Source organism: Ostrea edulis, chromosome 9 (genome assembly GCF_947568905.1).
Source record: "Ostrea edulis chromosome 9, xbOstEdul1.1, whole genome shotgun sequence".
Classification (NCBI taxonomy): Eukaryota; Metazoa; Mollusca; class Bivalvia; order Ostreida; family Ostreidae; genus Ostrea; species Ostrea edulis.
In genome coordinates, this window is record NC_079172.1 from 36438127 (window position 1) to 36450880 (window position 12754).

General features: G+C 36.1%; 1 protein-coding gene across 1 annotated transcript; it reads left to right on the top strand.

The window, feature by feature from the left end:
* The first annotated feature begins 9073 nt into the window (after positions 1–9073).
* LOC125660333 (uncharacterized) lies at positions 9074–11371 on the top strand. The gene is made up of 2 exons (XM_048892142.2): positions 9074–9527; positions 10598–11371. Exons 1-2 carry the CDS (start codon positions 9074–9076, stop codon positions 10939–10941), a joined length of 798 nt encoding a protein of 265 aa, XP_048748099.1. The 3' UTR covers positions 10942–11371.
* The last annotated feature ends 1383 nt before the right edge of the window (positions 11372–12754 follow it).

The window sequence follows — 12754 nt, forward strand, 5'->3', positions numbered from 1 at the left end:
GATTGGAGACGGACTATTCCAATATCCTGACCCCAGGGGTGTACAGACTGGAGATGGACTATTCCAGTCTCCTGACCCCGTGTATATACAGACTGGAGACTGACTATTCCAATCTCCTGAACCCGTGTATATACAGACTGGAGATCTCCAATTTCCTTACCCCGGGGGTTTACAGATTGGAGAAAGACGATTCCACTCTCCTGATCCCGTGTGTATACAAAATGGAAATGAACTATTCCAATCTCCTGAGCGGGTGTGTATACAGAGTTGAGACGGACTATTCCAAACTCCTGACCCCGGGTGTGTACATAATGGAGACGGACTATTCCAATCTGCTGACCCTGGGGGTGTACAAAGTGGAGATGGACTATTCCAACTCCTGACCCCGTGTGTATATACAGACTGGAGACGGACTATTCCAATCTCATGATACAGACTGGAGACGGACTATTGTAATCGCCTGATCCCGGGGGTATACAGACTGGAGACGGATTTTCAATCTCCTGACCCCGGTGGTGTACAGACTGGAGACAGAATATTCCAATCTCCTGACTATGGGGGCGCACAAACTGTAGAAGGACTATTCCAATCTCCTTACCCCGGGGGTGTACAGACTAAAGACGGACTATTATTCCAATTTCCTGACCCCCTGTATATACAGACTGGAAATGAACTATTCCAATCTTCTGACCCCGGTTGTATACAGACTGGAGGCGGACTGTTCCAATCTCCTGACTACGGGGGTGTACAGACTGGAGGTGAATTATTCCAATCTCCTGACTACGAGGGTGTACAGACTGTATACAGACTGGAGATGGATTATTCCAATCTCCTGACTCCGGTTGTATACAGACTGGAGACGGACTATTCCAATTAATTAATCTCCTGACCCCGAGGGTGTACAGACTGGAGACGGACTATTTCAATCTTATGATGAAAACGTAAGGACGGTAATATGAAATAAATGATTGATTTGTGAAAGCTATTCCCCACAAGATCTCAAATCAATTCAATTACTGACTTAGATCGATATACATATTTGTAATAGTACACTACGTACAATTGTAATATTCACAATACATATCACATTCGTCTGGTCAACATAAGGAATATTCCCAATACATAACACATTCGTCCGGTCAACATATGGAATATTCACAATACATAACACATTCGTCCGGTCGACATAATGAATATTCCCAATACATATCACATTCGTCCGGTTAACATAAGGAATATTCACAATGCATAACGCATTCGTCTGGTCAACATAAGGAATATTCCCAATGCATAACACATTCCTTCGGTCAACATAAGGAATATCCCCAATGCATATCACTTTCGTCCGGTCAACATAATGAATATTCACAATGCATAACACATTCGTCCGGTCGACATAATGAATATTCACAATGCATATTACATTCGTCCGGTCAACATATGGAATATTCACAATACATAACACATTCGTCCGGTCGACATAATGAATATTCCCAATGCATATCACATTCGTCCGGTTAACATAACGAATATTCACAATACATAACACATTCGTCCGGTCGACATAATGAATATTCCCAATGCATATCACATTCGTCCGGTCAACATAAGGAATATTCACAATACATAACACATTCGTCCGGTCAACATAAGGAATATTTACAATACATAACGCATTTGTCTGGTCAACATAAGGAATATTCCCAATGCATAACACATTCCTTCGGTCAACATAAGGAATAGCTCCAATGCATATCACTTTCGTCCGGTCAACATAAGGAATATTCCCAATGCATAACACATTCGTCCGGTCAACATATGGAATATTCACAATACATAACACATTTGTCCGGTCGACATAATGAATATTCACAATGCATATTACATTCGTCCGGTCAACATATGGAATATTCACAATACATAACACATTCGTCCGGTCGACATAATGAATATTCACAATGCATATCACATTCGTCCGGTTAACATAACGAATATTCACAATACATAACACATTCGTCCGGTCGACATAATGAATATTCCCAATGCATATCACATTCGTCCGGTCAACATATGGAATATTCACAATACATAACACATTCGTCCGGTCAACATAAGGAATATTTACAATACATAACGCATTTGTCTGGTCAACATAAGGAATATTCCTAATGCGTAACACATTCGTCCGGTCAACATAAGGAGTGTTCACAATGCATAACACATTCCTTCGGTCAACATAAGGAATATTCCCAATGCATAACACATTCGTCCGGTCAACATAAGGAATTTTCACAATGCATAACAACAGAGGTCTGGTCAATATAAGAAATATTCACAACGCACTACAACAATATACAACAAGATACATCTATCTGGATATAGTTATCATATCTACATATTTGTAAATGGGATTCATAAATCAAGTAATAATATCTTTTTAAAATTTGATTACAAAGAAATACTCAACTTCCCATATTTATGTAGCGATATTCCATTATCACCTGCATATGATGTGTATATATCTTACTGATTCAATTCGCAAGAGTTTGTTCTGCGTGCGATCAGTTTTTAAATCGAGGCAGGCTACTGACAAAGAAGTTGATGATGTAGGGGTTTCAACAGTCTCGTTTAAAGTCAATATTTCGCAAAATATATAGTCGTTATAACGATCTAGTTTGCCAATACAAGCTATCATTGGGTCAAACGCTATCTGACGCGTTTCTTACCCATTGTTAGGCTGTTCTTTGCACACTAATTTTGACTACAAATAACTCTGTTTACCTGATCAAGATATAGGGCTCACGGCAGGCTTGATCGGTCGACAGGGGATGCTTACTCTTCTTAAGCATATAATTGCACCTCTGGTATATCCAAGGGCTTGCGTTTGCCCAACTTTCTATTTTGTATTGCTTATAGGAGTCTTGAGACTGATCACTGTTCGATATCTTCACCTTTCACTAGTTCTTCTCGTTTTGAATTTCTGAATTCAAGTTTTAAAATTCAACATATTTCAAAAATGTTGGATGTGTTCAATAATTACTATGTAACAAATATTTTCTAATTTTGTTTAATTAATGACATTTTCTTGAACTTCTATCCTCATTGATGAAAAGGTTACGATAACGAACTGTGTTCAATCTCATAAACGCTATAAACAATAGAAAATTGAGAATAGGTAAACACAGACCCCTGGATATATCAGAGATGGCATCAGGTGTGTTTAGATGGAGAAACCACCCCCCCCTGCAGGGCCGTAAATTACATGGAGGCGGAGGAGGCAGCTGCCTCCTCCAACTTTTGAGCCAAAAAAAATTAAAATTTAAAGTTCATTAGAATTTATGTTGTTTCCAATAACTAAGAACATGATACCTCCCTTAAAAAGCATTCCAAATCTTTCTTTTAGAATGAGTTAGTCAAGTAACATCTTAGAAGGCCCTAGAATCAAGGATTTTGCACGAAACGTGTTCAGTGTGCCTCCTCCAAATTGAAGGTTAATTTACGGTCCTGCCCTGTTGACCGGTCACGCCTGCGTGATCCACCTCCACGGTTATTTTTATTAATCCATCTCCCGTTTCAATTGACAATTTTGGATTGTTGTTTCGTATTTCCTTTGGTAATAACAAGAGACCATTTTCAATATCAGACTTTGGCATGATATTTCTATTATTGAAATAAGTGGAATTTTTCTTCACTTCATATATATTATGCATTTTGAGAACAATTGTTCCCATACCCCACCCCCCTCCAAAAAAAACCCAAAAAACAAAACGGGGTCTGTACCCTATGTTTAGTGTCTCGAAGCCCTAGATTAAACATGTTTTGAAAAAAGAATAAATTTGTCGACACATTCCTAGTAGTATCTGATCATACACGGTAAAATTATGGTTGTTTCGAGTGTAGAAACGAATATGGCCTTTGTAGTATTCAGTACTTTGGCGTAAAAATGTGGGGGGTTTTCTCTCCACTAAACTAGTATGACGAGGGCAATGCTATCAAACAATTAAACAGTTAGGAATTTTTGTAAATACGATCAAATCAAATCTGCTTTTATCTGTCATATTAACTTAAACAATATCTTATTCAGTAATCATCTATGTTTATAAACAATGTATAAAGGGTCTGTTTGAACAGTGGTTATTGTAGAATGTGTTTTGTACCTTATACACAACTAAATGTGGTCTGAGCGAACAATACAAAACTTTAAAAACTTAAGTCTGGTTTTTCTAACTGTTAACCAATTCAAAATCAAGAAAAATATCGCATTTTGTAATAATACAGTTGTCTATGTAATTCAAACTTGAATAGCGATTATTGAATTATCTTAATTTGAAACTTTTTCTCAGACCTTTTGTAACTTAACATCGTCCGCCTCCACGAGTGTGAACTCCCGTATCTATAACAACTCCCACAAACCCAAAGTATTCAGATAGGGTATGTGTACCTGCACCTCATGTAGAAGTATTCAGATAGGGTATGTGTACCTGTACCTCATGTAGAAGTATTCAGATAGGGTATGTGTACCTGCACTTCATGTAGAAGTATTCAGATAGGGTATGTGTACCTGCACCTCATGTATAGAAGTATTCAGATAGGGTATGTGTACCTGCACCTCATGTAGAAACAAACTACAATAATCATAAGTGCAATTGAAACTTTCACAGTTTGTGTGTCTGTGAGATTGAATGCTATAAATGTTTGTGTGTCTGTGAGATTGAATGCTATAAATGTTTGTGTGTCTGTGAGATTCGTTTTGGGGATTGAGTCTTTCACAAAACTGGACAAAGTTCGATAACTTGAACAATGGCATTCATAAAATTTACAGCAAATTGTTTAACTTTATGTAAAGGATATAAGCCAAACTGTCCATTCTGTGAGAGAAAGAACTGATCGAGGCCCGTAGGGTGATGAATTCCACTACATGTTTAATTGCAAATCTCTGATTGATATAAGAAAACAATGTTTATCACCAAAACAAATACGTTTCAAAAACATCATCACTTTTAAAAATATAATGAATTCAAACAAGCAATCTTTTCTAAGAAAATTGTGTTCCTTTTTAAGAAATATTAATAAACTATGCTCCCCGACTCAATGGCTACTCGAATCTAAATTTGCATATGTTGCCTATCTCCATACTCACGCATACCTTAAAACATTTAGTGTTATATTACCATCACTTTTATATAATAATAATAAATAATAAATTCTTTTATTTAGACAGGATAGCACAATTAGTACAAATGACTAGTTTACATCGTGGTCCTGTATAAAACATATTCACAGACAGATAAATGAGAGAATAGAAAAATAGATAACATAATATAAAATATATACATAAAATACACACACGATATCACTGGGGAAAAAATAAACATATACATCATAACTATATATCACTTATTTGAGTAATAATGTTGCAAATATGCGGATTTAAAAGATGTAATAGAACCACAGCTTCTGACAGACTCGTGCAACTGATTCCATAAAATTGTGGAGGATACCTTAAAAGACCGTTTATAATATTCAGTTCGAACTTTTGGTAAATGTAAAATGCCACTATCGCTACTTCTTGTTCTTCTGAAACTAACTTGACTGACAAAACTGAAAACGTTTATATATTCTGGTGTCATGTTATTAAGAACCTTAAAAGCAAGCACTAGTTTTCAATATACAAAATAATCATGAACAGGCATCCATTTAAGAACACTAAAAATATCAGCTGTAGATGTCTGAGTTACTTTCACCTTCAATATAATTCTGGCTGCCCTTTTCTGTAATTTAAAAAGTCTGTCAATAAAAACCCTGTTTTTGGCTGAGCACCAAACTGTGCAACAATAATTAAAATGAGGAAATATAACAATGTTATAAATTTTCAATAATGCTGCATCTATAAAATATATATAAAATATATGTACTAAATCTCTGTTTACAATTGTGTAATTGTGATGAGAAATAAATTCAGTTCAGTTCAATACTCACAGAATGGACAGTTTGAGGCTTATATCCTACTTAAAACATTACATTTTTTGTTATAAGAATGGACAGTCTCAGATAAACCCATTGCCAATGATAATTATGAATAAAGCTATTTTTGAATAGTCTGACAATATAACCAGTCTTGCGTAGAAGTTTTTTTCTTTTGTTCACCTTTTGGACAGTCTCAGGTAAGTAGTCTTGTACTGCAGGTTTTATATTCACTCACTCTGTAGTACTGAGCCATATCAACGTGTCGTCCCCTAATGGGGAGAGCATTTTCATTGCAGAATCAAAATTTAAGGATTTTAATGAAAGTACTGCGAATATTATCTTAATGAGTGTTATATTCTGGATATGGAGGTTGAGAAAGTTATGGAGCCAAATTTTGATCTGAAAAGCATCGTGTTTTCGAATATTTGGTTGAAGAAATTATTAACGCCAGCCAAAAGAACCCATTACGCCCATCTCGTGAAAAGAAATGAAATTATTCATGAAAGCAAAAATAATAATTCAGAATTAGGATATGCTAATAAAGAAAACACTAAAAAAGCTTTTTGAAGAATTTTCGGAATGTGCCTCTGGATCCAGCAAAATTCAAATGCAGTATGGAAATATGTTTTTCGAATTTAAGTTTTGATGCGATATAATAATGGCCAATGGAATTTAAAAAAAAAATTGTGAATCTTAAAGTAGGAGCAGAGAATTCTACTATGGGGAAATATCGTTTTAAGTGTTTCAGTGATTTTTCCGATATCTGTGTTGATTCTTACTTGTAGGGAATCTAAAATTAAATCTGTATCTCTTTGACAAATGTATTGTCTTTCTCTTATTTTCAGCCTGCCTGTAGTCGTCTAAAATATTATTGGGTTACCTGGCACTCTCCAATAAGTTGACAATTACTGTCCATTATTTTTAAGAACGGACAGTATGTGTCTTTTCTTAGGAATAATGGACAGTAATTATCAACTTATTGGACATCTACAGGTTACCTTTTCACTATAAGTGGACTTTCTTGAATATAAAAGCCTAAAAAGACAAAGGATTGCATAACAAAAATGGTTTAATTGTTGATAGTTCAGTCGCATACACAGGTTTAAATCTAGGTCAAGGTCGTATCTGTTAAGTTTTAGGAATTCCCAGATGAGTTTAATTTTATTCCATTTCATTAATAATTTTTAAAATAACTTACACTTAATTAGATATTGCTGTACGATGGTCATCGAGAATTTAAAAATCAAAAATATGTGCTCATTTTACAATGACAACTGTAATCGAATAAGCAAACCTTGTTCTTTATGATGAAACATAACACCATGAATAAATTGAATAACAAAAGTAAAGAGTTATGTTGGTCTTTTCGTCCCTGTTGTATAACAAATATTTACTATTCTCATACAACATTTGATATCAAAAATTGTAAGATGTGAATTCATTAACTTAAGTAAACTTGCTGGACAAATGTCCTATCTGGGTATAACTTCATGAATTATAATGTGGATTTAGACATACCGTGACACCTACCTGATCAATTCGTATCATTTACTCATCTACTAGGCAATAAAAAATCCTACTGGTCTTTTGTAATTCTGTTCGTTCCTAGTGTCGGTTGAGCCAGAGCGTATATTATTTCACAAACATTTCGGATACAGATACATGTATGTTCATGTTATATGGAATCCTCTATGAAATTTTAAAAGAATCTATCATCATCAAATCGTGTAAAACAAAGCAGATTCTGTCACAAGACAGTAATTTGTTTCCTCTAAATATTAATAAATTTAATCATCCACAATCAAATAAAAATTTGCAAATATGATTTCCTATACTTTGGTTGTTACAATGATGGTGTTTCGGAGTTGGATTTTATACTCAAAGTTAAATCTTATTGTACCTCTACATGACCCAACCAATCATATTCTGAATCAATAAATGATTATTCGGTATATACATACGTATACAGTACATAAATACCAAGGATAACTCATAAAAGCTCGAAATCTTATCCCCAATGGGGTCCTTTGAGGCACGGATGTTAGCGCTAGGAGGTCATAATGTGGGAGGAGACCGGAGCACTGTACCTGGAGGAAACCCACGTGCCTGAGCGGGCGACCACAACAACCCCTCACATACAACCATTGGAGATCGACCTCGGGTCACAACGGTGAGAAGCGAGATCCCTACCTCTGCACTACCCGGACATCCGAAATATGATTTAGTTACTGCTTAAAATGTCAGAGGAGTTCTGGAGAAGAAGTACTAGTGTAACAGAATCCTTTTTATCAATCATACCTTTGTACTTGACCTTTTTTAGTTGGGAGAGGGCCTACATAGGCTATGCCTATTGCCCGATCCTATTGATTTTCTTAATAAGATATGTTTAAATTGCAACAGATGAACAGACGTCCGAAGGGACAGACCGGGGTAACTTCCAGTAGAACATATGATTCTAGACGCTTTGGTAGTATTTGGTATGGCAACTCTTCTACCGACTGGCGTGTCAATTTGAGGCGCATGTACTCTTTACCTTTAAATGTTACCTGTAATTGGTATCGTGGACACGTGAAAGTAGGTAGGCGATATCTTCACCCGTCCAGGTCTTAAACGCTCTAATCCCATAGGCTTGTTTCGTGGCCAAGTAGTCTTGAAGATTTAATCCATTAAATTGTGTGATTTTGTTAATCTGTTTTAAATGTACATGTACATAGACCCCCCGAATTCGGGTAAAAAGGCGGTTTTAGACAATTAGAAAAACAGCATTTTGTCTTAATTTTTAATTTGTAAAGCAAACGAATGTTAATTGTAGGGGAAATGAGAATTCTAAAAAAAGTTAATTAACATCAATGAACGGTGTTTGAGCTATCAAAGACACTTACAATTCCCGTATGGGCCTCTTCAGGATTTAGATTTAATTAAACAGTAACATTTCATAATTTAATCTTTTGCATAGGAAACTTCATAGCACACAACAGTCAAAATAGTTGAACTTGGTAAACAAATAATTTGGAACAGATCTTGAGAATATGCGTCATTGTGAAAAAAGCGGACGACGGTTGAGGAGGACGATCGGATTCACACGCAGCATACACCCAGTACACCAATGTTAAAACCGGGCAGACTCAATATGCTTCATACCTCTTTAGAGGTGCTAGCTAAACAAAACAAGCTTCGTCCTCGGACTCAGCAGTCTCAAAGACGCGACGGACTACCCGTTCTGCGCAAAAGGGAACCATTAAAAGCTGTTCGAACCCCTTTTACGAGCGAGGTGTTTAACCCGTGGCCAGAGGAAGAGGAAAATCGCCCGGAAACGCCCTTTGTGAAAACGAGGCTACAGAGACAGTTGCTGGGGAGCGGTGGTAGCCGAAGCAATGTTCCTAGTGAGACTGCTGACCTTTTCGGATCAAATGGCATGTACCGAAGACAGATTGGATTTGAGTCCCCGACATTGATTCTAAGGTCCTCAGGGAGGACAAGCAGCAAGGGGAAGAATAGGTGCGGTACACCAGTTCCGTTTGATCAGCCACTCACCAAACTCTGCTGGAATAATGGAATAGGTATTGAATTTATTTGCTGTTACCTGTATCTTTTTTAATTTTTATAAAGCATGTTGGTAAATTGCTTGCTGCTTTACGTCCTATTCGTGAGTCTTGAACTCAAAGTGAATTACTGAAAGTGTAAAAACAGATGGTGTTCAAGGTCTTAGCAGTCAAAGTTTTTTTTATCGTGTTTACAATTATACCGCAAAATCTACACCTTTATTAAAGAAAACCTGACTTTCACTCCTAATGCCGGGCGTTTGGAGGCGGAGAATTATCTTTATAGATTTCATTATTGAAAATATATGAGGGTATGTTATATTTCTAATATTTACTTTCTATTTTCATTTCTGTCGGAATTATAAGCTTTCAAAACAAAAATACCCCTCTATAGTCGTCAAAAATACCCCTCTATAGTCGTCAAGATTCACCCGCGCATTGTTCATAACAACATCGCATTCATGAGGAAACGGCTGTCATTACAATTAGTAAAGATATCCAACCAAAAACGTTGGAAATGGAAATATTACGTACTATACACATATTATACGAGTATATTTTGAATGTCTGAGGTTTGACTATAGTCCTTTGTCTATTAGAAACCTCTCTTATTAGTAGAAAACACTGCTCAAAACATTGATAATTCGCCTTAGCAAGATATTTTCCTTTGGCCTCGTTCCCCGTGCTTCAAGACATGTCATGATTTCATATCATTATGACCATAACACCGGCTAAGAAAATAATAATGTTTGATTAGTTTGGTCGATAGAATTACTCAGCATGAAGAAAATGGTAAATGAAGATGCAGTAAACAGACGATTAAATCATGTTCAAGATCCAATCGGTGGATCAAAGACTTCTTTAGGGGTAAAATAAACTGTTTAAAATCTATATCTAAAGGAAATGAATTTTCTGATACCGAGATTTTACGTCAATTTCAGTCAGTAGACATCCTTTGGTTAGTGTACATCGAGGTCGGAATGATGGGAAATTCATAATTTGTACTTTGAACCCGATCACAGTTCAGAGGCCCAGTACGTACTTCCCACATAACATTTTATATTATCACGAAATTGAATATTTTGTAGAGGATGAATTTAGTGATCTCAGCGATGTCGACAACGCACCACCAATGCGACAGAGTGAAACCACCAGGCGACCAACGTCTTGTGGTAAAAAGCGGGAATTAAACGATATTACGTTATCTGATTTGGAAATAGACGATACTTTCCCGCCAAAAACTCCCGAGGTGGCCAATTTAACGCAAAAAGTCCTAAATCATTACTTCCAGAAAAAAATGAGCAGCACACAGCGCATTTTCAAGTGGTTAGCAGACTGCGAGGAAAAATCATCGGGCTCGACATTACCAGCCCACTTACCGGATATAACAGTTACGTGCAGGCCACACATGCAGTCACCGCTATTAAACTGATGTTTTGTTTTCACCGTGACAATTAAGCATAATGCATTCCGGTAGAAAAAAAAAACTATTCAATTTCAAAATATATAAGAAAATCGCTCGTAGTCAAACTCCGTAGATTCAGCGTCGGACTCTTGCCATAAGAAGTATGTAACCCATCAACTGCAAAGTAGGACAGGAGAGATGTCCTCCGTGGTACGTTTAAATGGAATTTAAGCGTCGCCATTTTTGTTTCAATGGACAACTACCAGACTGCTGCCTTTCAGATGCCAATAGTACAGTGTAAGTGTCATGATGACCATTAATTTAAGATATTGAGAGAAATACATCAAGGATGCGTCGTAAGTGACAAACAGGAAACGAAGAGCACCACAGACTATGCACAAATTGTTTGATATTTATATTTCTAATGATATTTTTAATTGATTTGTCATAGCCTTCTGTCGGGAAATTGCAGCAAAACGTTTTGCACATTTTCCTAAATGTAAATCGTTTTGATCATTGAAAGATATTTAAGGTTAATTCTGAAGTGAAAACGATTTAAAATAAAACTTGGATTTGGAGCAGATATTTCGACCAATCTAATTAAAGTAAGATCTTCTCTAACCGTTACACTGGAGAAGGATGTGACAGCATTGCGTTTGAGATCATGTTATTTCACCTTTCACATTTGGCCAATCAAATGACGGCTTTCGGGATCGCCAACATGAAAGTTTTGCTGTTATAACGGAAAATACCTGGTATTTATCATACGCATGACAATAATTACTGAGAACCACGGTTGAATAATCGAAGGTGAGTGATGTTAGAACACCACAGAAAATACGTTTTAACGATAATGGATGTATAATACCTAAGATCTTCCTTTAACGCTGAAATTTGGAATTCGTCTATTCTTTTCATGGATTGACGCCATTTTGTGAACTTACAATCCGAATACTCTTCAGTAAAATGATTCCTCATTGGTCATTACTTCTCTGTCAAGCTATCGTTATTGGTCGAATAGTTATTGAATTATTCATGAGACTGGGGTCAATAATATGACCTCAAATTCAATGCTGTCAGATCCTTCTCCAGTGTAACGGTTAGAGAAGATCTTATTTTAATTAGATTGATGCTTCGCCAAGTATAGACACAAAATCCCTTTCGATGCATGACTGTGTATATTGGTTTTCCTTTTTCGCTCTGGTGAAGGTAAAACCGGTTATTTGTTTCCAGTTTCGGTGCATTATCTAATGTTATCCATTTATTAAATAATGACACCAAAAAAAATAACCAATCTCATCGAGTAGCTGGAATGAAATTAACAAAATTTGAAGGTTTGGTTTGAGATTCTTGAATTTTTGTTTCTTAACAAGAATCTCAAATCACATTGAAACTTCAGAATATCTAGTCATTGACAAAATATGATAGTTATAAAGCATTTCATTAACCTGTGTATTGATTAGGTAAGGTGACTTTAGTAATCTATGTATGTTGATTAGGTAAGGTCATTTTAGTAATCTATGTATGTTGATTTACGATTATAAGTTTCTACACTGCATGTTGTGTTAATGCACTATGCATGTTACTTGAAAGTGTTTCATATCTATATTAAAATGGGACATTACATCAGCAAAATGTAAGAATACAATTGATGATTGTGTTTTATGTAGAGTGATGGCTGTGTACAGTCAACCACACTTTTATAGTATCATACCACCTCTCACAAAAACGCACAAACAGGTCACGTGACTGTACTCAGAGCTACAAATTGTTTGTGAAGTACATACATTTTAATGTGTTAATTAGTGTTTACTAGTGTATCATGTGTTGTACTACGTAC

What these genes read in the sequence shown, in the direction of transcription:
- LOC125660333 (XM_048892142.2), top strand. Translation starts at nt 9,074, where the DNA reads ATGTTAAAACCGGGCAGACTCAATATGCTTCATACCTCTTTAGAGGTG. An exon ending in CTGCTGGAATAATGGAATAG is followed by an intron (nt 9,528 to 10,597) that starts GTATTGAATTTA and finishes AATATTTTGTAG; the next exon opens with AGGATGAATTTAGTGATCTC.